This window comes from Natator depressus, chromosome 23 (genome assembly GCF_965152275.1).
Source record: "Natator depressus isolate rNatDep1 chromosome 23, rNatDep2.hap1, whole genome shotgun sequence".
Classification (NCBI taxonomy): Eukaryota; Metazoa; Chordata; order Testudines; family Cheloniidae; genus Natator; species Natator depressus.
In genome coordinates, this window is record NC_134256.1 from 5,735,266 (window position 1) to 5,760,722 (window position 25,457).

At 52.7% G+C, this 25,457-nt stretch overlaps 1 protein-coding gene across 1 annotated transcript in view; it reads left to right on the top strand.

The window, feature by feature from the left end:
- Window positions 1-25,457, top strand: part of NOVA2 (NOVA alternative splicing regulator 2) — a 35,846-nt gene that overhangs the window by 1,274 nt on the left and 9,115 nt on the right. The window contains exon 2 of the mRNA XM_074937037.1: window positions 11,834-11,977. Within this exon, the coding sequence (XP_074793138.1) occupies window positions 11,834-11,977 (144 nt within the window). The remainder of the gene's footprint in view (window positions 1-11,833; window positions 11,978-25,457) is intronic.

Here is a 25,457-nt window from a genome sequence, read left to right on the forward strand (position 1 = left end):
GAAGCGGCGTGGATGCCGGCAGAGGGCAAGGGAGGGTGGCAGCTGGGGTATTTGAAAGACACTGCGTGCGTGGGGCAGGGCGGGGGGGGGGGCGGGGGAAGGCTCGGCAAACAATACATATCCATCGAGCGGCTCGCTCTTTGCAAAGGGCCAAGATGCCGGAGCTGTCTGTCTTCCCCCACCGGGGCCAGAACGCAAACAGTAAGCGGCCCGGCTGCATTCGGCTCGCCACCAGCCCCAGGCGACCAGGCCCTTTCTCCAAAGCCGCCCAGATCCATGTTTTCCGCCATGAAAGAGGAAACTGGCAGGGGCTGAAATCCTCAGCACCAGGTGGAGGACGGCGCTGAAATTTCAGGCACCGGGTCGGAGCCGAGGGCCACCTTGCTGGGTCTCGGCAGTGGCGTGTCCTTGTTGCCCAGGATGGTGCAGGTGTGCGTGTGTGTGAATTTGCAGCCACGCTCACCCACCATAACCCTCATGATGTAATTAACATTTAGAGCTGTTTGCATTTGGCCTTTTGGTGAGGAGCGATAAATATTGCAGCTGAACGCAGATTCCTCTGGGGAATCGGCCCGGCGGATTATCATCGCTGTACTGATGGGGCTAATGTACCGGCAGGGAGGAGATTTCCAAAAGCAAGGCGTGAATTAGAGCGATAAAAGACCAGACACCAGGCTAAAAGAACTGGGGCATCTTAGCTCCGCGGGAAGGGCTGGAATGACTGGCCGTGGGGCTGAGGGAAATGACACTGAATCAAGGATCTGGGCTGTTACCCGGGTATTTGGCCATTGGTTTCTCCATCCCTTTCGGGCCGGTTGCATTGTGGCGTCTCTGTTCTTTCACCGAGGATGGATGTGGCGGGGTCGGATTGATCACGAGGGGGCTGAGGTGGGGGGGGATCTCTGATTGGGGGCCGTGATGTAGAGACAGGTCGGGTTGTTGGAATCTGGCCTGCATTGGCAAAAGGAGGCCGGTTGCCAGGGCAATGCGCAAGAGCCGAGCAGGGGGAGGGATCCCGGTGAAGGCTCCAAGCCAGCTGGGGTGGGGGATGCAAGGGGCGCTGGGGAGTCCTGGGTCTGAGTGGGAAAAGATCGGGGGGGGGAAGGGGAGAGTGGAAATGGGGTGGGGTTTGATGTATAGCCCCCCGGCCTATTTGAGGAGAAGGGTCCCCTGCAAACCCAGGCTCTGTGGGGAAAGGGGTCCCCCTTAAACCCAGGTTCCGTGGGGAGAGAGGTCCCCTGCAAACCCGGGCTTCATCTTAGCTGAACCCCTCAAAGCACCTTGGTGGCCCTTGGCCCTGGTCCAAGCTGCTGCCAGTGGATGGGACAGCAGGATGCCCTCTGGCCCGAGGGTCCTTTCCCTCAGCAGGGAGGGCCGGTGTGGCCGTCTCTCACTGGCAACCCCGTTGCATGATGGGGAAGGGATCTTGGCCTGGTTTGCAGTGAGGGCATCGTGGTGATGGGTTCAGCTGGTGACCCTGGGCAAGGAAGACCAAAGCCAAGGGCAGGGCGGTGAGCGAGGCGGGCACAGGGCCTTGGAGCCAGGCTGGAGCAAGCCAGCTGGGATCAGCCAGAGCTCCTGGTTCCCATCCCCTGGGGCTGAGACCGGCTCGGCCCACAGAACCACCATGGCTGGGAGGGTCCATGGGGCCCAGCTGGCTGAGCTGGGCCATGCTCTTCCACGAGGCACTGGGGGAATTTCCCAAAAGCCTTTGCTCCGGGACCCTGTCCAGCAGCGAGGCTGGTCCGACTGCTCCCACAAGGATAGGCTGGGTGGGTTCCCTCAGCCCTCGCAGTGTGGGCAGCAGTGCTGGGCGCTGGGGGGGTGGCAGGATTCCTGGCGCACACTGGCACAGGCCCTCCAGAAGAGGGGCCCTGATCTCGGTCACTGTGTGTCTGTGCAGTGCCTGGCGCAACGGGGCCCTGATCTCGGTCACTGTGTGTCTAGACAGTGCCTGGTGTGAGGGGCCCTGATCTCGGTCACTGTGTGTCTGGGCAGCGCCCGGCATGATGGGGCCCTGATCTCGATCACTGTGTGTCTGGGCAGCGCCCGGTGCGATGGGGCCCTGATCTCGGTTCCTGCAGGGGTGCTGGAACAGTGTGTATAGTGGGGGTGTTGAGAACCATTGAATCAAACTGTAAACCCTGTATATAATGAAAAGCACTTCAAGCCTGGGCGTGCAGCAGCACCCCCCGCACCCCTAGTTCCAGCTCCTGTGGGTCACTCTGTGTCTGGGCAGTGCCTGACACTAGGGGGCCCTGAACTCTAGGAGCTTCTGTAATAGACCTAATTAATGATGAGCAGAAACCCCAACCCACCTTCCCCACACTCATGCACTTCCCCCGGTGTAAGCAGAATATGGTGCCTTTGCTTAGAACAAATTGAGGGGGGCTGAAAAAATATCAGGGGTGCTTGACCACCTGCACAGTGGCAGGGAATAGGACCCAGGAGTCCTGACTCCCAGTCCCCCTGACTCTAACCACTGGCCTCGACTCTCCTGTCAGAGCTGGGAGTAGGAGACTTGACCTGAAAGTTCTTTCTTGGGATGTACCTCGCACACCCAGAGGGCTGTGGGGCCCATGCCTTAAAGGGACAGGGGTCCTAATCTGTCTTCCCTGCCTCCATCCTGTATCTGGGGCTAAACATTGGCTTTCTTAAAGCATCTGTGCTGAGTGGTGGTTCTGAGGACCGCTCCCACTGACTGGGCTGGTGCCAGTGCTCTCCACAGGCCAGGGCCAGCACCCACGATATTGACCTAGGATCCTTGACCTGACATGGCAGAACCCCGATCAGGAGGCCCCTAAATCCTGGGGGAGGGGCAGATTCAGGTTCAAATCTCCCAGGGATCAGGATCCCCCTTGACGCAGAGCGGGGGGTCCCAGTCCGTGGCCAGGGCTCTGGTGGAGGCAGATGCTCTGCGAGGATCGGCTCGGAATTCATTGCCTCTTGTAATTACTTAACTGGCTTAATCTACCCCAGAGGTGCCTCTTTAAGTGGATTTGGGCTGAGAAGCGTTCCCGTCAAGTCGGCTCTTTGGCAGCTCAGGGAGGCTTGAGCTGGAGATGTGCCCAGTATCTCAGGGTGGGGCAGACACCTGCTGGGGGATGGGCGACATGGGGTCTTGCACGTGCACTCCCCGTATGGGCCCCAGAGTCCCAGCTCTGAATGGTGTTCTGGACAGGGGCTGGCATGAAGCAGTGTGGGCCCTGCTGGTGGCTGGGAGACGGGCAATCACAGCCCTGCGGGTATCTGGGGCTGGGTGGAAGGACCAAGGCATTCTCCTGCTACTTCCAAGTAGCAGAACTAGGAGGCACCTAGCGTATAAGGGGCAAAATCGGGGTGACGTTACGGTAGAGGTCTACTATAGAGGTGGATGGGGGAGTATCCAAAACACAAGACCTGGTAGTAAAGGGGGACTTTAACTACCCAGACCTCTGCTGGGAAAGTCACACGGCAAACCTTAAACTCTCCAATAAGTTCTTGGACTGTACCGGGGACAGCTTCTTTTTTCAGAGCGTGGAGGACGTAACCGGAGGGCAGCTATCGGATTCTGACCGACAGGGAGGAACTGGTAGCAAATCTGAAGGTGGAGAGAATGTGGGTGAAAGTGACCGTGAAATGATAGATTTCATGATTCCAAGGAAGGCAAGGAGTGAGTGAGAATAAGGATGGGAGGCTTCCAAAAAACAGTTCTTAACAACCTCAGGGAGCTGGTAGGTGACATCCCTTGGGAAGGAAAACTAAGGAGTAAAGGAGGTCAGGAGAGCTGGTGGCTGCTCAATGAGACAATATTAAACGCACCACTGCCGACTGTCCCTCTGCAAAGGAAAGCTAGGAAGAACAGTAAGGGGCCAGTATGGCTCCACTTTAAAGCCCTGAAAATCAAAAAGGAATCCTACAAGAAGTGGAAACATGGACAGATTGCTAAGGAGGAGTACAAAAGAACAGCACAATCACGCAAGGACAAAATTAGGAAGGCTAAGGGACAAAATGAGTATCTCCTAGCAAGGGACAGCAGGGGCAATAAGAAGAGATTCTTTAATTGCATTAGGGGCAAGAGAAAGCGGAAGGAAAGTGCAGGTCCTCTACACAGAAAGGAAGGAGAGCTAACAATGGACGACATGAAGAAGTGGGAGGTGTTCAATGCCTATTTTGCTTCAATCTTCACCTGATACTCAACACAATTAATAGTAACAATCGGGGGGAAGGAATGCCAGCCACAATAGGGAAAGAACAAGTTAAGAATATTGAAATAAGGTAGATGAATTCAAGCTGGCAGGGTCTGATGAAATTCATCCCAGTGTACTTAAAGAACTAGCTGAAGCAATCTCAGAACCGTTAGCAATTATCTTGGAGAACTCACGGAGAACAGGTGAAGTCCCAAAGGTCTGGAGAATAGCAAACACAGAACCTAGCTTTAATAGGGGGAACAAAGGGGACCTGGGGAATTATAGACCAGTCAGTCTAGCTTTGATTCTGGGAAAGATACTGGAATCAATTATTAAACAATCTATTTGTTTGCACCTGGAGGACAATAGCCACGATGAACTAATCATGCCAAACAAACCTCATTTCCTTCTTTGACAGGGTTACAGGCCTAGTGGATCGGGGAAGCAGTGGGGCCCTGGGTCAGAGCAAGTGTGGGGGCCCTCCCCCCTTCCGCGTATGGTCCCGCCCCTTCTGCCTGAGGCCCCGCCCACAGCCACACCCTGTTCTGCCCCTTCCCTCCCACAGTCCCACCCCTGTTCCACGCATGATCCTGCCCCATTCCGCCCCCCCTCAACCCCCGCCAAGACTGGAGAAGCTCTGTCCCTGCAACCATGGCCCGTGGCTACAGCAGGGAGTGAGAGTTCCCCCAGCCCTGAGGCCATGGCAGGAAGCAAGAGGTTCCCCAGCCCTGAGGCCATGGCAGGGAGCGAGAGCTCCTCCAGTCCTGGGGCCGCAGCTGGGTCTGGCTGCTGGGGCTTTGCCCGGCGCTTCTACCGGGGAGCAGGGTCAGGGTGTGGGGGCCTCCCCGACCCTGCCCTTCTGCTGAGGAGTGGGGGCAGGGCGCAGGGACTTCCCCTGCCTGCCTGGCACTGCTACCAGAGTCATGGCGTGGAGGCTTCCCCTGCTCCGCCTTGCCCACCCAGCGCTTCTGCCGGGAGGAGAGAGGTCAGGAAAAGGGGCTTCCCCCGCCTGCTTGGTGCTTCTTCCCAGGGCTCCGGGCTTCCGCCAGCCAGCGGTGGGTTTTTCTCCAGGGCCCCACAATTGGCCAGGGCCCCTGGGCACGGGCCCCGTCAGCCCAGTGGCTCATCCGCCACTGGATATATCTCGGTTTCAGGAAGGGTTTTGACACAGTCCCTTCACGGCAGGGTTCATTCGCAAACGAGGGAAAGGTGGCTCTCGATGAAGTGACGGTGGGGCGGGTGCACAGCTGGTTGAAGGATCGTACTCAAAAAGCAGCTATCAATGGTTCGCTGTCAAACCGGGAAGGCATCTGAGGGGGGTCGGTCCTCGGTCCGGTCTGGTACGAGTCAATATTTTCATGACTGACTTGGATAACGGAGTGGAGAGGTTGCTTATAAATTTTCCGGATGACACCAAGCTGGGCGGGGGGGTTGCAAGCACTCGGGAGGGACAGGATTAGAATTCAAAACGACCTTGACAAATAGGAGAATTGGTCTGAAATGAACAAGAGGAAATTCAATCCAGACAAGTGCAAAGAACTGCACTGGGGAAGGACAAATCGAACGCACAGATACAAAGGGGGACTAACTGGCTAGGCGACAGCGCTGCTGGAAAGGAGCTGGGGTGATGGCAGATCACAAATTGAATATGAGCCAACGAAGTGACACCGCTGCGAAAAGGGCTAATATCATTCTGGGGGCATTAACAGGCGTGTCGTATGTAAGACATGGGAGGTAACTGTCCCGCTCTGCTCGGCACCGGGGAGGCCTCAGCTGGAGTCCCGTGTCCAATTCTGGGTGCCGCACTTCAGGCAAAATGTGGATAAACTGGAGAGAGGCCAGGGGAGAGACAGGGCCAGGAGAACTCCGGCAGATGAAATTCAGTGTTGATAAATGCAAAGTAATGCACATGGGAAAACATAATCCCAACTATGCATACAAAATGATGGGGTCTAAATTAGCTGTTATCACTCAAGAGAGAGATCTTGGAGTCATCGTGGATAGTTCTCTGAAAACATCCACTCAGTGTGCAGCGGCTGTCAAAAACGCCAACAGAATGCTGGGAACCATTAGGAAAGGGATAGATAACAAGAGATAAAATATCATAAATCCATGGTACCTTCAATCCTGCGGGCACTTCTGGTCACCCCATCTCAAAAAAGATATCTTAGAATTGGAAAAGGTTCAGAGAAGGGCAACAAAAGTGATTAGGGGTATGGAACCGATTCTGTATGAGGAGAGATTGAAAAGACTGGTACTGTCCAGCTTCGAAGAGAGATGACTAAGTGGGGATATGACGGAGGTCTATGAAATCATGACTGGGATGGAGAAAGTGACTAGGGAAGGGTCATTTACTCCTTCTCATAACACAAGAACCAGGGGTCACCCAATTATATTAGTAGGCAGCAGGTTTAAAACAAAAGGAAGTATTTCTTCACCCAATGCACAGTCAACCTGTGGAACTCCTTGCCAGAGGATGTTGTGACAGGCAAAACTATAACAGGGTTCAGAAAGGAATGAGACAAGTTCAGGGAGGATGGGTCCATCAATGGCTATTAGCCAAGATGGTCACAGGACGCAACCCCATGCTCTGGCTGTCCCTGAGCCTCTGATTGCCAGAAGCTAGGAATGGGCAACAGGGGATGGATCACTCAGTGATTGCTGGGTTCTGTTCATGTCCTCTGAAGCACCTGGCACTGGTCACTGTCAGAGACAGGACACTGGGCTAGATGGCCCATTGGTCTGGACCTGTATGACTGTTCTTATGTTCTCAACTGGAGGCTCGGGGGGGCGGGGGGTGGCTAAGAGAACAATAGAGCTTTGACCTGCCAGCTTGTAGCACATGTCTCTGTCCATCTCTGTGTCCATCAGTGCTTCCCTCCCTCTGTCTGTGGAACTCCCTGCCACTGGATGCAGTTGGCGCCAGGAGTGTAGCAGGATAATGGGAACAGCCCGGGTTAGGTTAGTTGGGGAAAAGCCCCTCCCTCTTCCCAGGCCATGAGCCAATATCTCACAATTGCCTACCTGGGGGTTTCTCCCTCAGTTGCAAGTGGTGGCCACTGTAGGAGATGGGATGCTAAGCCAGATGGGCCCTGTGGCGGGATATTAATTCCTGTGCTCCCTCCCAGTCTGTTGCGGATTTCAGTGGATGCGCTGGCATGGCCGATCCCCAGGCAACACCACTACTGTTGTGGGGTGAGGGGCACCCCACCACTCACTCTCTGTGCAGGATGAGACCTGGAATAAGCTCTGGGCCTGGACAGCCCAGACTTTAGCAGGAGTATGGACCTCAGCTTCAAAGAGATGTCTTGGTGGGCTGTGCCACACCTCCCCTCCCATTGGTGGCCTCATGGTCACGCCTCCCCTCTCATTGATAACCAGCTTCACACCCCAGAGTCAGCCACAGCAGTGGCTGACGTAACCCAGCGACCAGGCATGTGCCACGCCCCCTCCTCTAGTGGACAATCTATATAACAGCCTGCTACTGCTGCCAGCTGTGGAGCGACTCCCTTAGCTGAAGTGGCAGAGGGCCGTGTTGTGGTCCCCGAATCCGAAGCCTGCTGATGACTCGGAGGGGGAGAGGGGGTCATTATGCTAACCTGGAATAGTAATGAGGAAATTATTTAACGAGTAGCTGAGATGATGGGTGCTTAGTTGGCACTGTGGGAGCAGCCCATTCTGCATGGACCATCAGATCTGGGAGCTGTTGGTCCAGGCGAGAGGGGAGGAGGCCCCAGGCAGACTGGGGGACAATGGATCTAGCTGTGCTGTGGGACTGACGGGCCTCATTAACGAGGAGAGCACCAGGCTGGCCACTCTGGGACTTCCTATTGTCCTAGGCCTCAAAGCTCAGCAGGGCCAAGCCCTGGGACAGTGCTAGCCAATTGGATTGCGCAGGCAGAGGCTGCCTCCTGATTGGGTCCCCAGCAGCCAATAATAGAGTTATGTGAAGTCAAGTAGCAAAATATGCAGATCTCTGCGTCCCGATTGGCTCATCAGATGTCTATCTAAAATTCTGTTCAATATGCACAATATATCACACTCGGCTCACATGCACTCAATACACATGTATGCTATCGCATGCAATATACACTCAATACACTCATGAAAGCTTATGCTCAATTAAATTGGTTAGTCTCTAAGGTGCCACAAGTCCTCCTGTTCTTTTTGCGGATACAGACTAACACGGCTGCTACTCTGAAACCTGTCAATGCACACCATACACATTCGATACACCCATATACAAACCCGTGCAATATACACACAATACACTCACACGCAATGTATATTCAGTACACGCACGAACATGCGATATACATGTATACAATCCCATGCAATAGACATTCACTACACATTCAATACGCACAATACAATCACTTGCGATATACACTCAACCCACACACAATACAATCACATGCGATATACTCTCAACCCACACACAATACGCACACACTCAATACACACATACTGTATATGATCACATGCAATATACACATTCACCACACACACATACAAACACACTCAATACACACACATGCACACTCAACACACACTCACTCACACACTCAATACATATGCGCACCCATCCACTGAAGATACACATACCATGTCCACATGGGATGCAATTTCCCTGTGGGATTTCAATGTCCAGTTCTTGGCAACATTAACCTTGAGCGAGGAGAGTAACCCCACGACAGTGACTAGGAATCGAAAACTCAAATCCCTAAGCTGCTTTGCAGAACTTGAATGCTGGCTGCCATGATGCCTGTGCCCCCCTGCGGGTGGATGGACTGCAGTGTGTGTTATCAGTGACAGAGGCAGAACGGGAGTTAATGGCTGCGGCAGACACGAGGGAAATTCACACTGGAAATGCGGGGCACACTTTACCCAGGCAGGGGAATTAACTTGTGTAACCGCAGACCCAGGGACAAGGGGATTTCTCCGTCGCTTGGAGGCCGGGTGTCTCTTTCTAAAATCTCTGCTCTAGCTCGACCACCAGATCTGGGATCAGTGTAGGAGTCACTGAGTGGATTCTCTGGCCTGCATAATACAAGAGGTCAGATGAGATTATCCAAATCTGTGGTTCTCAACCAGGGGCACACGTACCCCTGGGGGGTATGCAGAGGTCTTCCAGGGGGTACATCAACTGATCTAGATATTTGCCTAGTTTTACAACAGGCTACATAAAAAGCCCTAGCAAAGTCAGTACCAACTAAAATGTCAGACAGATAATGACTGGTTTATACCACTCTATGTACTGTACACTGAAATGTAAGTACAATATTTATATTCCAGTTGATTTATTTAATAATTAGATGGTAAAAATGAGAAAGGAAGCAATTAGCCAGTACTAGTGTGGCTGGGACACTTTTGTATTTTTATGTCTGATTTTGTAAGCAAGTTGTTTTTAAGTAACTTGGGGGTAGGCAAGACAAATCAGACTCCTGAAAGAGGTACAGTCACTGGGGGGAGGGATAGCTCAGTGGTTTGAGCATTGGCCTGCTAAACCCAGGGTTGCAAGTTCGATCCTTGAGAGGGCCATTTAAGGACCTGGAGCAAAAATTGGGGATTGGTCCGTTGGACTAGATGACCTCCCAAGGTCCCTTCCAACCCTGATATTCTATGATTCTGTCTGGAAAGGCTGAGAGCCACTGATCAAATGGTCCCTTCTGGCCTTCAAACCTATAATTACACCCCCAATATCCATGTGTGTATAAATGCATAATTTACACCCACATGCTGATGTGGCGAGAGTACATCTGTGCAAGTATTACACATCTCGTCACCCTCACGTGCATTGCGCACGCAACCTAGCAGGGGGTGGTGCAAAGAAGAGAGTCATTTGCATGTGGCCCTTCGGTCATTCGCCCCAGCACCAGCTGCCTTGGATCTGCAGTTATTTCAGAGAGCAACATACTGAGTGAGGGAAAAAGCCACCATGGAGCAGCTCCAGATGAAATGTCCCACGGAGAGCCAGGGACTGTGTCCAGCACTGTTCGAGACAGAGGAGTTCCCACTGGAGCAGGTGCAGAGCAGGGCTGCTAGGCCGATCAGGTGACTGGCAATCTGATCTCGCGAGAGAAGGCTGAAAGAGCTGGGCTTGTTTAGCCTACAATGCAGGCCCCTTCCAGTCCTGTGTCTAAGTTCCTAGGTAGTTTAGCTTTTTACTTCATGTCGGCTTCATTTGCTTCCCTCACGCCCAGCCCCCTGATCAGGCGAGAATTCATCCCTCTTCATCCTTCATACATGAGCCGCATTGCTGGTGGGGAGGCTGGGCTGGTGTGTGCCCAGATGCTGGGTAATGGTAATGGCATAACGGAACGAACTGAATTGCTGCTGGAGGTTTCCGGGATGCGGGTAGCAATACAGACCCAGACGTCGGGCTTGAGTGAGGCACATCACGGCTCATGCCCTGCCCCCAAAGTAACTATCCTGTGTGGCGTCAGCGGATCTCACTGTTTCCTCCACTCCGGAGAAGACGATATCAGCGTGGGCGCATAGTGCTTAGTGAGGCAGTGTGACCTAGTGGGTAGAGCACTGGGCTGGTACGCAAGAGGCGTGGCTTCTCCTCCCTGGCCTGCTGGGAGACTTTAGGCAAGTCACTTCCCCCTCCACCCCATGCCTCAGTTTCCCTATCTGTACTATAGGGACGATGATGCTACCCTCCTTTGTTAGGCGTTTTGAGATCTACTGAAGAAAGAGCGAGGTATCATTAGTCTACAGCTGGGAGCATGCCCCTGCCCCACCTTCCCAATGAGACGACAGCCCCACGTCTCTTTGTGATGGCTAATCTCTGGCCCAAATGCAACATGCTGGTTAAGTGCATGGGGGGGACATGTCTCCCACTAGTGGCCAGGTACCGCGACTGCAACAGCCTCCTGCCAGCCCCCTTAACATCAGTTCTATTCTTATCTCACACCTGTTTCGGGGGGACCTGACCTTCCAGTCGTACATTGAGCGGTGTGACTGACATCTGTCACACGTGTAGTTCGTTCTCTCCCCAGGGGGTCCCTGGATAAGGCCCCCATGGTGGTTTGAATGCGCTTGTCTGTGTAACGCCCGAGCGATGGCGTTTCTTCTTAGCAGTTCAGCAGAGCCAAGGACACCCAGTCTTGGACCACCACCCCATTGTGCTGGGTGCTCTAAAAATCCAGAAGAGGATGGGGAGCCAGGACTCCTGGGTTCTCTCCCCAACTCTGGGAAGGGAGTGGTGTCTAGTGCTTAGAGCAGGGGAAACTGGGAGTCAGGATGCCTGGGTTCTATCCCCAGCTCTAACACTGACCTTGGGCCAGTCCCTCCCTGTGCCTCAGTTTTCCACTGCTGTGAAATGGGGGCGGTGGTACTGTTGCTTCCTTGGAGAGTATTTTGAAATTGACAGATGAAAAGCCTGGCTAAGAGCTAAGCACTGCTGGCACTATTACTCCAGCACTGCTGGCATTATTACTTGAGTACTCCCCAGTAATGGCCTGATACGCTACAGGGTCAGGGCAGATGCTGCCCTACCCTTTCAGGGAATAGTCAGTGGGCAGGTTGGGAAAAGTGGGGGGCCTCCAGAGGAGGTGTCTAGTCCCACAGAGCTCTCGTTGGGGGCTGATATCCCCCACCACTGCCCCATCCTGGCATGGCATTCCTAATGGGTTGCTTCTCTCCTCTCTCTCCTCCAGAAGAGGGCGAATATTTCCTCAAGGTCCTGATCCCCAGCTATGCGGCCGGCTCCATCATCGGGAAAGGGGGACAGACCATTGTCCAGCTGCAGAAAGAGACGGGCGCCACCATCAAGCTCTCCAAGTCTAAGGACTTCTACCCAGGTGAGCTGCCAGGGGCTCCTGTGAATCCCTGCAGATCTGAGGGTTGATAACTGAGGTGGTGGTGGGGAGGCTGGGACCTTCTACCCCAGTGATATTCCGCTGCTGTGGCGGCTGGACAGGAGAGGACCAGGTTTGCCTTGATGCCTGGGCTCCGGACCCCTGCGATCCGTCCTTGGGAGGTGGGCAAAGGGCGCTGGCTGGGATAGATTTATGCCATCCAGGTGGCCAGCCCATGCCTGGCTTTGAGAGGCCAGGGGGAAAATGCCCCTTCCATGGAACAATACAAATGCAGGTCGTACATCTCGGAGGCAAGGCTGCCGGTCTGGCTTGCAAGGCAGGGGACTGTGTCGGGGCAAGCAGCAGCTCTGGAAAGGGCTCAGGAGTCATGATGGGAATGTGCTGAGTATGAGGACAGAAATGGCTGTCACCAGGCTCCAGAGATAACGGCTCCCTCAGGACAATGGGGAAATGCAGCCCTCTTGGAGCAATTGGTTCAGGCTCTCTGCAGACTCAGGCGGTGTCACTGTGTCAGCTACACCTGGGGCGGCTCCCCCCCCTCAGACAGCATGGCCGTTGGGTGAGCGAGCAGGGGATGGCGAGGGGGAGCAGGGCGCTGGCCCTGCTGAGGCTGGTTACTGCAGCCAGTTCTGGTGTCCACCCTTTAAGGATCCTGACATTTCGGCCAGGGGTCAGAAAAGAGCAACAGGCCCGAGAATCTGCCTCCGAGCCAGAGACTGGAGGAGCTTGCTCTACTTTGTTTACCCCAGAGAAGATTTAGAGGTGACCAGATCCCAGGCAGCCAGCACTGCCCTGGGGGCGGGGTGGGCGGTTTCTGAGAGCAGAAGCAGAGAGCAAAGGCAGAGCAAGAGCCAATGGCTGGAGCTGAGGCGAGAAATTCAGATTGGGAATAAGGCACCAAGATTTAACAGGGGACTGAGCTGGGGCAGGCGAATTCCTCCAGAACTAGGACTCCTGGGTTCTTCTGGCTCTGGGAGGGGAGTGGTCTCTAGTTGTGGGCAAAAGGGCGAACACCATCCTGGGCTGCATCAACAGGGGAATCTCAGGAGAAGCAGGGAGGTGATTTTCCCTCTGGATTGGACCCAGGTGCGACCGTGGCTGGGATCCTGGTCCAGATGGATGTTGATAAGTTGCCGAGAAGAGCCCCGAGAACAACTGAAGGGTTAGAAAACCTGCCCTAGAGCGAGAGACTTCAGGAGCTCAGTGTTTTTAGCTTGACAACGAGAAGGGTCGGGGGGACTTGGTCTCCATCTATCAGTGCCGACACGGGGAACAAGGAGCTAATAATGGCTTTTCAATCTAGCAAATGCAACATGCTGGTTAAGTGCAGCCAATGTCTGGGAGTTGAAGCCGGACAAATTTAGACCGGAAATAAGGCATAGTGAGTGCGATTAACCCGTGGAACAATTTACCGAGGGTCCTGGTGGCTTCTCCATCCCTGGAAATGTTTAAATCAGGATTGGATCTGCGGTAAAGATCGGCTCTAGTTCAAACAGGTGTTGTTTCTGGGCAGGTCTCTGGCCTGTGTTATCCAGGAGGTCAGACTGATCATGGCGGTTCCTTATGGCCTTGGAATCTATGAATCTGTGAGGGGAGTGGTGGGTAGTGGTTAGAGTGGGTAGACTCCTGGGTTCTGGTCCCAGCCCTGGGATCGGAGTCGGGTAGGTGATCACAATTTGTTGGGGAAGAGTCAACATGGTTTTTGTAAAGGGAAATCATGCCTCACCAGTCTATTAGAATTCTTTGAGGGGGTCAACAAGCATGTGAACAAGGGGGATCCAGTGGATATAGTGTACGTAGATTTTCAGAAAGCCATTGACAAGGTCCCTCACCAAAGGCTCTTAAGCAAAGTAAACTGTCATAGGATAAGAGGGAAGGGCCTCTCATGGATCAGTACGTGGTTAAAAGACAGGAAACAAAGGGTGGGAATAAATTATCAGTTTTCAGAATGGAGAGAGGTAACTAGTGGTGTCCCCCAGGAGTCTGTACTGGGACCAGTCCTATCCAATATATTCATAAATGATCTGGAAAAAGGGATAAACAGTGAGGTGGCAAAATTTGCAGACGATACAAAATGACTCAAGATAGTTAAGTCCAAAGCAGACTGAGATCTAAAAAAATGAAAAAACCCAAACAAACAAAAAGGCAGGTTTAAAACAAACAAAAAGAAATATTTCTTCACACAACGCACAGTCAACCTGTGGAACTCCTTGCCAGAGGATGTTGTGAAGGCCAAGACCATAACAGGGTTCAAAAACGATCTAGATAAGTTCCCGGAGGATAGGTCCATCAATGGCTATTAGCCAGGATGGGCAGGGATGGTGTCCCTAGCTTTTGTTTGCCAGAAGCTGGGAATGGGCGACAGGGGATGGATCACGGATGATGTCCTGTTCTGTTCACTCCCTCTGGGGCACCTGGCACCGGCCACTGTCGGGAGACAGGACACCGGGCTAGAGGGACCCTTGGTCTGACCCAGTCTGGCCGTTCTTATGGGGTGTAGTAGTTTCAGCAGTGGTATGAGAAATCAGGACTCCTGGGTTCTCTTTCTGGCTCTGGGAGATAGGTGGAGTGTACTGATTTCCATGGGGGGTCTAGGAGCCAGGACTCCTGGGTTCTGTTCTGCAGCACTTAGCCACGGCCCCCGGGGAATGCACTGTGCCAGCCCCGCTAGGTTTCATTTTCAGGTCAAGCACGGAAGATTAGCAGGTGGTGCTGGATGGTGGGGAGGAAGCTGGCAGCCCTGGCCCAGCCATAATCTGTGCCCTGATTGCGGGGCACACAAAGCCAGGCCATCCCAGCTAAGCCGCTTTTCTCTGCATCTCCTGCTCTTGACTGGGGGATTATTGGGCAGAAAATCTCCGGGGATGAGGGGGATGTTGCCAAGGAGCTGGAGAGGGGAGGGGGCAAGTTTTTGCTTGCTAATTTCCCGAGGAGAAAGGGAGTTGTTCCAATCCCTTGGGAAAGGGGGAGGCACCATCCCCCACCACCACGATGCATAGGGAAGGGAAGTCTGATACGGTCTGGTCCTAATTGGGCGTTTCCTAACCCTGAGGGCATGAAGGGCTTGATCAGGTCTGCGTATAAGAGGCTGGGGGTTCTGGGACTGTGAGAAGGCAGCCTAGTGGTTAGAGCAGGGACCTGGGCGCCAGGACTCCTGGGTTCTATCCCAGCTCGGGGGGAAGGGAGGGTCTAGTGGTTAGAGTGGGGGGGCTGGGAACCCGGACTCCTGGGTTCTATTCCCAGCTCTGGGAGGGGAGTGGGGTCTAGTGGCTAGAGCAGGGGTGGCTGGGCGCCAGGACTCCTGGGATCTATTCTCTCCCAGTTAGCAATGGCTTCACAGGAGTCACCTCCAGACATTCTAACTCTCGCAAATTGACATGAGTGAGGCTTAATTTTAGTTAAAAATCGCTGTCAGCCCCAGACTGGAGGCTCTGCTGGCTCTCGCTGTCAACCCTGGGACCGGGGATGCCAGGGGTCCCGCTATAAGCCTGGGATGGGGGCTCTGTGGGCTCCCACTGTCAGCCTGAGACGGGGGCTCCACTGGGTCCCACTGTCAGCTCCCCGACCCACCTCTTCCCACTGCCGTGGGGTGCCCATTGTTTTGGAGAGACACTTCAGTACACCTCCCCTGCTGGGGCTGTACATCGCCTCCCCTGGCAGCTGCTTGGCGCTGTGCTGCCCGGGTTTCTCAGCTTCCTCTGGCACCTCCTCTGGACTCTGCTGCTGCTTTGAGGATCGCAGCATCTTCCTCTGCATCCCCCCATCGTGAGGGAGGGCTTCTGGCAGGAGCGCAGCAGGAGGTCAGGCAATCGTAGGGTCACAAAAGGCCGGGCGTGTTCATTGATTTTGGGCAGCTCCAGGCGTGATGGTCCTCATCAGAGAGCGAGTCTTTAACGTTCCATGCGGTGGTTCCCCCTCCCCTCCAGACAGGGGCAGGGGACCATTTAGGGGAGACGAGTGACTTTTTCACACTGGTGCAAAGTGTTCTGCATGGGCACAAGTGACTGCCCCGTGGCCTGGCAGGGCAAGGGACGGGGAGTGATCCCTGCGGGCCCTGCTCCAGAGTGGCTCTCTGCATGATTGTGAGTGCTCCTGCCGCAGGACCCCAGCTCCTCTTCCTTCCCGTACAGATGCAAGAGGAGGCAGCCCCGGGCTAGTCCCGCATGCGCTGGGCGGAGGCAGGGGGAAGAGCAAACCTTTGGGAAGGATCTCATGATTTATCAGCCAGTCTCATGATTTTCGGGGTCTGACTGGTGCTGTTGGGGTTGGCAGTGCTGCTAATCCCTGCCCATTTCTTCAGTTGTTGGCTGAATGCCCAGCCTGGCCTGCCCAGGATACCTGTGGGGGAAGGGGGCAGTTCCAGGCCACTGGAAGTCTCATGGAGTGGGGTGGCAGGGTCCCCCCACCTGCTCCCAGGGAGGGGAGGGAGAGATCCCCTAACCCGCGGGCAGGGGCTGGTGTGGCCGATCCCAGGGGCCTAGAGAGGGAGGAGGGAGCCACACGGACACCACAGCGGCTCTCTGCAGCCTGCAGGGCCCTGGCTGCCTCCCCCACCCCCAGCTGCAGGGCTAGGGGAGGAAGCAGGAAGCTGGGCAGGGCTGGGCCAGGCTGGGAGGGAAATGGCTTCAATTGCAGGAAATGTTCCCCTTGATAAGTCAGGCCAGAGCTGTGCGCGCTGGTCCCTCCCCCGCCCGGCTGTGTCCTGGGACCCCCCTGCCCCTCCCCCAGCTCTGTCCTGGGACCCCCCTGCCTCCCAGATCTGTCCTGAGACCCCCCTGTCCCTACCCCCAGCTCTGTCCTGGGACCCCCCTGCCCCTGCGCCCCGGCTCTATCCTGGGACCCCCTGTCCCTGCACCCCGGCTCTGTCCTGGGACCCCCTGCCCCTCCACCGGCTCTGTCCTGGGACCCCCTGTCCCTACCCCCCGGCTCTGTCCTGGGACCCCCTGTCCCTGCACCCTGGCTCTGTCCTGGGACCCCCTGCCCCTCCACCGGCTCTGTCCTGGGACCCCCTGTCCCTACCCCCTGGCTCTGTCCTGGGACCCCTGTCCCTGCGCCCCAGCTCTATCCTGCGACCCCCCCCGTCCCTACCCCCCAGCTCTGTCCTGAGACCCCTCTGTCCCTACCACCAGTTCTGTCCTGAGACCTCCCTGCCCCTAATCCCTGGCTCTGCCCTGGGACCCCCGTGCCCTTCCCCCAGCTCTGTCCTGAGACCTCCCTGCCCCTAATCCCTGGCTGTGCCCTGGGGCAAGCCCCCATACCTCCTCCCCTCCCACCTGTTGCACTGGCACAGCCTCCACTTACACACGCCTGTGCCCTGCTCGCACTCACAGAATCATGTGCTAGCCTGTGGAACCGCCACATCCCCTTGCACGCCTTCCCCCCACACCTGCCCTGCCTCATACCCTGCCCTCCTTGTGCCCCCTTTCACCTCCGCTTCCTTGTGCAACCAGTGGCCATCATCCACCCCTGCCCGGGAACTCTCCACTGTGCCCCCCCATCCCATCCCCCTCCTCCAGGGGTAACCCCAGGTGAGCGGGAGGGAGGAGCACCTGGTACCAAGAGGGGGTGACAAAAATGATTCCCAGGAACAGCCTCTCCCCCGCCCCATTCGACTGCCTGTGACCTCTGCCCCAGCCCATGGCCAGGGGCCAGCACTCACCACACCCTTTCCTATTTATCCCGCGTTTATTAGGCCTTGGCTGGGACAGGCCCTATTGTTTTCAGGTAAGCAGTGCAGCTTTGTCACAATCTGGGGAAGCCTGATCCTGGGGTGCCGGGGGAAGAGCCCTGAGGGGGGCCTTCCTGAACCCCTGCCCAATGGGCAGACAGTGGAATGGATGTTCCCAATAGCTCATAAAACCTTCCTCGTGCCCCTTGAGTCCACAACTCCTCCCCCCCCCCACACACACACCATGAGGCAGGGGAAGAGGGCACGACTGCAGCCACTTCTGGGGTGGGACCCAGCAGATGTTTAACCACCAACAGCAACGCTGTGCTTTAGGATAGGAAGGAAGGAAGGATACAATCTCTAGATGAAAGTGGGAATAGAACCCAGGAGTCCTGACTCCCATCCCCGCCTGCTCCCATCAATAAGAATGTAAGAAAAGTCAGATCGGGTCAGACCAATGGGCCAGCTAGCCCAGGTGGCCAGTGCCATACACTTCAGAGGGAATGACCAGAACAGGGCAATTATCGAGTGATCCATCCCATCATCCAGTCCCAGCTTCTGTCAGTCAGAGGCTTAGGGACACCCAGAGCATGGGGTTGTGTCCCTGTACACCTTGGCTAACAGTCATTGCTGGACCTATCCTCCAGGAACTTATCTCATTCCTTTTTTAACCCACTTATAGTTTTGGCCTTCACAACATCCCCTGGCAGTGAGTTCCACAGGTTGACTGTGCATTATGTGAAGAAGAACTTCCTTATGTTTGTTTTAAATGTGCCGCCTGTTAATTTCATTGGATGATCCCTGTTTCTTGTGTTATGGGAAGGAGTAAATAACATTTCCTTATTCACTTTCTCCACCCCAGTCATGATTTTATAGACCTCCATCATATCCCCCCTTAGTCATCTCTTTTCCAGGCTGATCACTCCCAGGCTTTCTAATCTCTCCTCATGTGGAAACTGTTCCAGCCCCTTAATCATTTTTGTTGCCCTTCTCTCTACCTTTCCCAATTCTAATATATCTTTATTCAGATGGGCCAACCAGATCTGCACGCAGTATTCAAGGTGTGGGCATGCCATGGATTTATATAGAGGCATTATGATCTTTATCTTATCTATCCCTTTCCTAATGGTTTCTAACAGGCTGTTCGCTATTTTGACTGCCGCTGCACATTGAGAGGATGTTTTCAGAGAAATATCCACCATGACTCCAAGATCTCTTTCTTGAGTGGGAACAGCTAATTTAGACCCCATCATTTTATATGTATAGTTGAGATTAGGGTTTCCCATGTGCATTACTTTGTATTTATCAATGATGAATTTCATCTGCCATTTTGTTGCCCAGTCACTCAGTTTAGTGAGGTCTCTTTCTAACTCTTCACAGTCAGCTTTGGACCCTATCTTGACTAATTTTGTATCGTCTGCAAACTTTGTCACTTCACTGATCACCCCTTTTTCCACATCATTTATGAATGTGTTGAACAGCCCTGGTCCCAGTACCGACTCCTGGGGGACTTACCTTTCTCCACTGTGAAAATTGACCATTTATTCCTACCCTTTGTTTCCTGTCTTTTAACCAGTTACTAATCCAGGAGAGGACCTTCCCTCTTATCCCATGACATCCCAAATACACTATATCCACTGGTTTCAGAGTAACAGCCGTGTTAGTCTGTATTCGCAAAAAGAAAAGGAGTACTTGTGGCACCTTAGAGACTAACCAATTTATTTGAGCATAAGCTTTTGTGAGCTACAGCTCACTTCATCAGATGCATACTGTGGAAAATACAGAAGATGTTCTTATACATACAAACCATGAAAAAATGGGTGTTTACCACTACAAAAGGTTTTCTCTCCCCCCACCCCACTCTCCTGCTGGTAATAGCTTATCTAAAGTGATCGCTCTCCTTACAATGTGTATGATAATCAAGGTGGGCCATTTCCAGACGTTCTTGTTAAACCCTGGATTTGTGCTGGAAATGGCCCACCTTGATTATCATACACATTGTAAGGAGAGTGATCACTTTAGATAAGCTATTACCAACAGGAGAGTGGGTTTGTGTGTGTGGAAAGGGGAGGGAGGGAGAAAACCTGGATTTGTGCTGGAAATGGCCCACCTTGATTATCATCACATTGTAAGGAGAGCAATCACTTTAGATAAGCTATTACCAGCAGGAGAGTGGAGTGGGGGAAGAGAAAACCTTTTGTAGTGGTAAACACCCATTTTTTCATGGTTTGTATGTATAAGAACATCCTCTGTATTTTCCACAGTATGCATCTGATGAAGTGAGCTGTAGCTCACGAAAGCTTATGCTCAAATAAATTGGTTAGTCTCTAAGGTGCCACAAGTCCTCCTGTTCTTTTTACTATATCCACTGGATCACCTTTGTCCAACCCTCTCACAGAATTCTAATAGATTGGTGAGGCATGATTTCCCTTTACAAAATCTGCGTTGACTCTTCCCCAAGATATTATGTAGGCCTCAACTGGAGTATTATGTCCAGTTCTGGGCACCACATTTCAGGAAAGAAGTGGACAAAATTGGAGAAAGTCCAGAGAAGAGCAACAAAAATGGTTAAAGGTCTAGAAAACATGACCTACGAGTAGGGTGACCAGATGTCCCGTTTTTAAAGGGACAGTCCCGGTTTTGGGGATTTTTTCTTATATAGGTGCCTATTACCCCCCACCCGTCTCGTTTTTTCACAGTTGCTGTCTGGTTACCCTACCTATGAGGGAAGATTGAAAGAGCTGGGTTTGTTTAGTCTGGAGAAGAGAAAACTGAGAGGGGACATGATAACAGTTTTCAAGTACATAAAAAGTTGTTACAAGGAGGAGGGAGAAAAATTGTTCTTGTTAACCTCTGAGGACAGGACAAGAAGCAATGGGCCTAAATTGCAGCAAGGGCAGTTTAGGCTGGACATTAGGAAAAACGTCCTGTCAGGGTGGTAAAGCACTGGAATAAGTTACCTAGGGAGGTTGTGGAATCTCCATCACTGGAGATTTTTAAGAGCAGTTTGGACAAACCCCTGTCAGGGATGGTCTAGATAATACTTAGTCCTTCCTTGAGTGCAGGGGACTGGACTAGATGACCTTTTAAGGTCTCTTAAGTCCTACAATTCTATGATTTATCTATGTGTCTGATAATTCTGTTATTTACTATAGTTTCAACTAGTTTGCCTGGTACCAAAGTTAGGCTTGTCATGGAGTCCCTGGGCGATGCTCTGGAACTGCTCCCTACATAGCCAGTCAGGACTCTGGAGAAGTCTCCTTTCTGTGATCAGACTGTCTTCAGGACACACAGCTCACGCAGCTTCCACCTTCCTGGGTCTGACCTCGGAGCATTCAGCATCCTCTGCCCCTCCGTGCGCTTCCCCCAGCGAGTCTTCCCTGGCGGGGTCCTGGGGAAGCGAGAGGGTCCTGTCCCCCCAACTTCGCAGTCAGACGTGACTCTCAGCCAGCCTGTAAAACAGAAGGTTTATTAGATGACAGGGACATGGTCTAAAACTGAGTTTGCAGGTGCAGAGAACAGGACCCCTCAGCTGGGTACATTTTGGGGGGCAGTGAGCCAGACAACCACGTCTGCCCTTCACTCCATGTCCCAGCCAGCCCCAAACTGAAACTCCCTCCAGCCCCAATGCCTCTGGGCTTTCCCCTTTCCTGGGCAAGGAGGTCACCTGATTCCTTTGTTCTCCAACCCTTTAGCTCTCACCTTGCAGGGGGGAAAGGCCCAGGCCATCAGTTGCCAGGAAACAGGGTGTTGGCCAGTCTCTGTGTCCAGACCCCTGTCTAGGGCTCTGCAATGATCATACACCCTTACCCCACCCCCTAGATACTTAAGAACTGCATAGGGGAAACTGAGGCACCCCCACACTATTCAGAAGAAACATTAAGAACAGTCCCACTTCGTCACAGCTTACCAGTCTGTAATTGCCAGGATCACCTCTGGAACTTAAAAAAAAAAAATATTAGCATTACTTTAGATTTTGGTGACCTGTTACTTTTTAATTCATCAGTTTGTTCCAAAACCTCCTCTACTGACACCTCAATGTGGGACAGTTCCTCAGACTGGTCACGTCAAAAGAATGACTCAGGTGTTGGAATTTCCCTCACCTCCTCTGCAGTGAAGATCAATGCAAAGAATTCATTTTGTCGCTCCACAAACACCTTGTCTTCCTTGAGTGCTCCTTTAGCACCTTGATCGTCCAGTGGACTCACTGAGTTGGCTTCCTGCTTCTGATGTACTTGAAAACATGTTGCTGTTAATTTGTGAGGTTTTTGCTAGTTGTTCTTCACAATCTCTTTTGGCCGGCCTAATTATACTTTTATACTTGACTTGCCAGAGTTTATGCTCTTTCTGTTTTCCTCAGTAGGATTTGATTTCCAGTTCTTAAAGGATGCCTTTTTGCCTCTAACTGCTTCTTTTACTCTGCTGTTTAGCCAGGGGGGTATTTTTTTGGTTATCCTACTGTTTGTTTGTTTGTTTGTTTTTAATTTGGGCTACACATTTAAGTTGAGCCTCTATTATGGTGTTTAAAAATAGTTTCCATGCATCTTGCAGGAATTTCTCTCTTGTGACTGTTTTAGTTTCTATTTAACTAGCTTCCTTATTTTTCTGCAGTTCCCCTTTTTGAAGGTAAATGCGACCGTGATGGGTTTCTTTGGTATTTTCTCCCCTACAAGGCTGTTAAATTTAATTACATTATGGTCACTGTTACCAAATGGTTAAGACAGGGCCGGATTTAGGGGCAGGAGATCCAAGAGTCTACCTGGGGTGCCGGGCTTGGGGTGAACCAGGCTCGGAGTGCTGTTTTTGTTGTTAGCGACAAAAGGGAAATAGAATATTTGAAGTGACATATTTCAGGTGTTCCCTACGTGGATTCATTTTTCACTAACCTCCTAGAATGTTCTGGACCTGTGTAGAATAAATACAGATTTGCAGATCCTAGCATGCAAATTTATCGTCTTATAGGACAGGGATAAATCAGGCATGCAAATCGTGTATCAAAGTCATTAAATGGGCTACAAATGCAATAAAAATAAGGCATTCAAAAGTTTAACAAATGGGGAGGGGTGTGCCAAAAAGACGCTCCTTGCCTGGGGCACCATTTAGTCTAAGGCCAGCCCTGGTTTCAGTTATATTCACCTTTTGGACCAGATCCTGTGCGCTACTTAGGACTGAATCAAGAATTGCCTCTCCCCTTGTTGGTTCCAGCAGGACTAGCTGCTCCAAGAAGCAGCCATCAATGGTGTCTAGAAATTTTATCTCTGCCTCCCATTCTGAGTTGACATGTACCCAGTCCCTATGGGGATAGTTGAAATCCCCCATTATTCTTAGGATTTCTGTTTTTGTAGCCTCTCTAATCAACCTGAACATTTCACAGTCACCATCGCCATCCTGGTCAGGTGATCGGTAGGATATTCCTACTGCTATGCACTTATTATCCAAGCATGGAATTTCTATCCATAGGGATTTGATGGTTCAGTTTAATTCATTTAAGATTTTTATTGTGTTTGACTCTGTGCTTTCTTTCATATGTAGTGGTGCCACACCCCCACCAGCATGACCTACTCTGTCATTTCTATGTATTTTGTACTCTGGTATTACCGCGTCCCACTGATTATCATTGTTCCACCAAGTTTCTGTGATGTCTATTATAGCAATATCCTCATTTAATACCAGGCACTCTAGTTCACCCATCTTAATATTTAAACCTCTTACATTTGTATATAAGCACTTACAAAATTTGCCAGTATTTAGTTGTCTGCCTTCCTGTGATGTAATTGAATGGGGCTCTTTTTCCTTCGACTGTTTCTCTCCAGTTCCTGCCTGTTCTTTACCGACTTCTACCCTCTCCTCTTTACTAGCACTTAGATAAATCCTCCCCTAAGGGATGTCTCTGTCTGAGCCGTGTGCTCCTAGGCACCTGTCGGCCTTCACCCAGCCCTTAATTTACAACCTCTTCTATGACCTTTCTAATTTTACATGCCAGCAATCTGGTTCCGTTTTTGTTTAGGTAGAGCCCATCCTTTCTTGTATAGGCTCCTCCTTTTCCAAAAGGTTCCCCAGTTCCTAATAAACCTAAACCCCTCCTCCCAACACCATTGTCTCATCCATGCATTGAGACCCTGCATCTCTGCCTGTCTAACCGGCCCTGTGCATGGAACTGGAAGCATTTCAGAGAATACTACCATGGAGTTCCTGGACCTCTTACCTAGCAGCCTAAATTTGGCCGCGAGGACCTCTCTCCTACCTTTCCCTGTGTCACTGGTACCAACATGTACCACCAGCTCCTCCCCAGCACTGCACATAAGTCTGTCTAGATGTCTCATGGGCTCTGCATCCTTCACACCCGGCAGGCAATTCACTGTGCGGTTCTCCCAGTCAAACACAACTATCCATATTTCTAACAATCGACTTCCCCATCGCTATGACCTGGCTCTTCCTAATAACTGGGGTCCCCTCCCCCTCCCACTCCTCCATATATGGATTCATTTTTCACTAACCTCCTAGAATGTTCTGAACCTGTGTAGAATAAATACAGATTTACAGATCTTAGCATGCAAATTTATCGTCTTATATGGCAGGGATAAGGGGTCTCCTCGGTGCGTCTGGAAGGAGGGTCCCAGCGATGGGATCATTTCCCTCCACTCCAGCTTAATGTTTTCCTTCCCTCCTCCACAGCACAGACTGGGAGTGGGACCTGCTCTGCTGTGCCCCAGAAAGTCTCCTCTCTGTACCTCTCTGTCTCCCTCAGCATCTCCAGTTCAGTCACTCTGGTCTCCAGAACCTGTGCTCAGTCTCTGAGGGCCATGACTTGCTTGCACTGACCCCACTCCTTTCCCAGAGCTGGGGATAGAACGAGGAGTACTGGTTCCTGTCCCCCCTCCTCTAACCACTAGATCCCACTCCCCTCCCAGAGCTGGGATAGAACCCAGGAGTCCTGCTCCCAGCTGCCCCTGCTCTAACTACTAAGAGATGTGGGATGACTGGTGGTTTGTGCGTTGGTGAAAGTGGCCTCCAGTAGTGTGCGGATGGCTGTTATGGTTTGTGGTTTTGATGCTTTGTGGAGGGCGGTGGGCAGTGCTGGTGGCGGTTGGTGGTCTGTGCTCTGGTGCTAGCGGTGGATTGCAGGGAGGGAGGTGTGTGGTGTGGTGAAGGTGGTTTGCGGCGCACGTGGGCTGTGGTGCTGATGGAGTATTGAGCGTGCTCTGTGGTTTGGTGAGAGTGGGCTGTGCTGCCGTGGTGCTGTGGGCTGTGGTTGGCGAGCATGCATTGGTGCTTGGTGAGAGTGGGCATGGGTCATGGCATCGTAGTTGGTGGGGGTAGGCCGAGGACCATGGTTTGTGAAGGTGGGCTATGGTGCCATGGTGTTGGTGCTTGGTAAAGGTGGGCCATGGTGCCATGGGCTGTGGTTGGTGAGGGTGAGAGTTGGCCGTGGTGCCATGGGATGTAGTTGGTGAGAATGGGCGTGGGCCATAGCATCATGGTTGGCAAGGGTGGGCAGTGGTGCCATGCTTGGCAAGGGTGGGCCCTAGTGTTACAATGTTGGTGGTTGGCAAGTGTGGGCCGGGGTGCCATGGGCTATGATTCATGAGGGTGGGCCATGGTGCCATAGGCCATGGTTGGCAAGGGTGGGCACATGCCACTGGCTATGGTTGGCCAGGCTAGGCCATAGTGTCAGTGTCTGGCAAGGGTGGGCTAAGGTGCCATGGGCTGTGGTTGGTGAGGGTGCGCATCTGCCATGGGCCATGGTTGGTGAAGGCGGGCTGAGGTGCCATGGGCTGTGGTTGGCCATGCTAA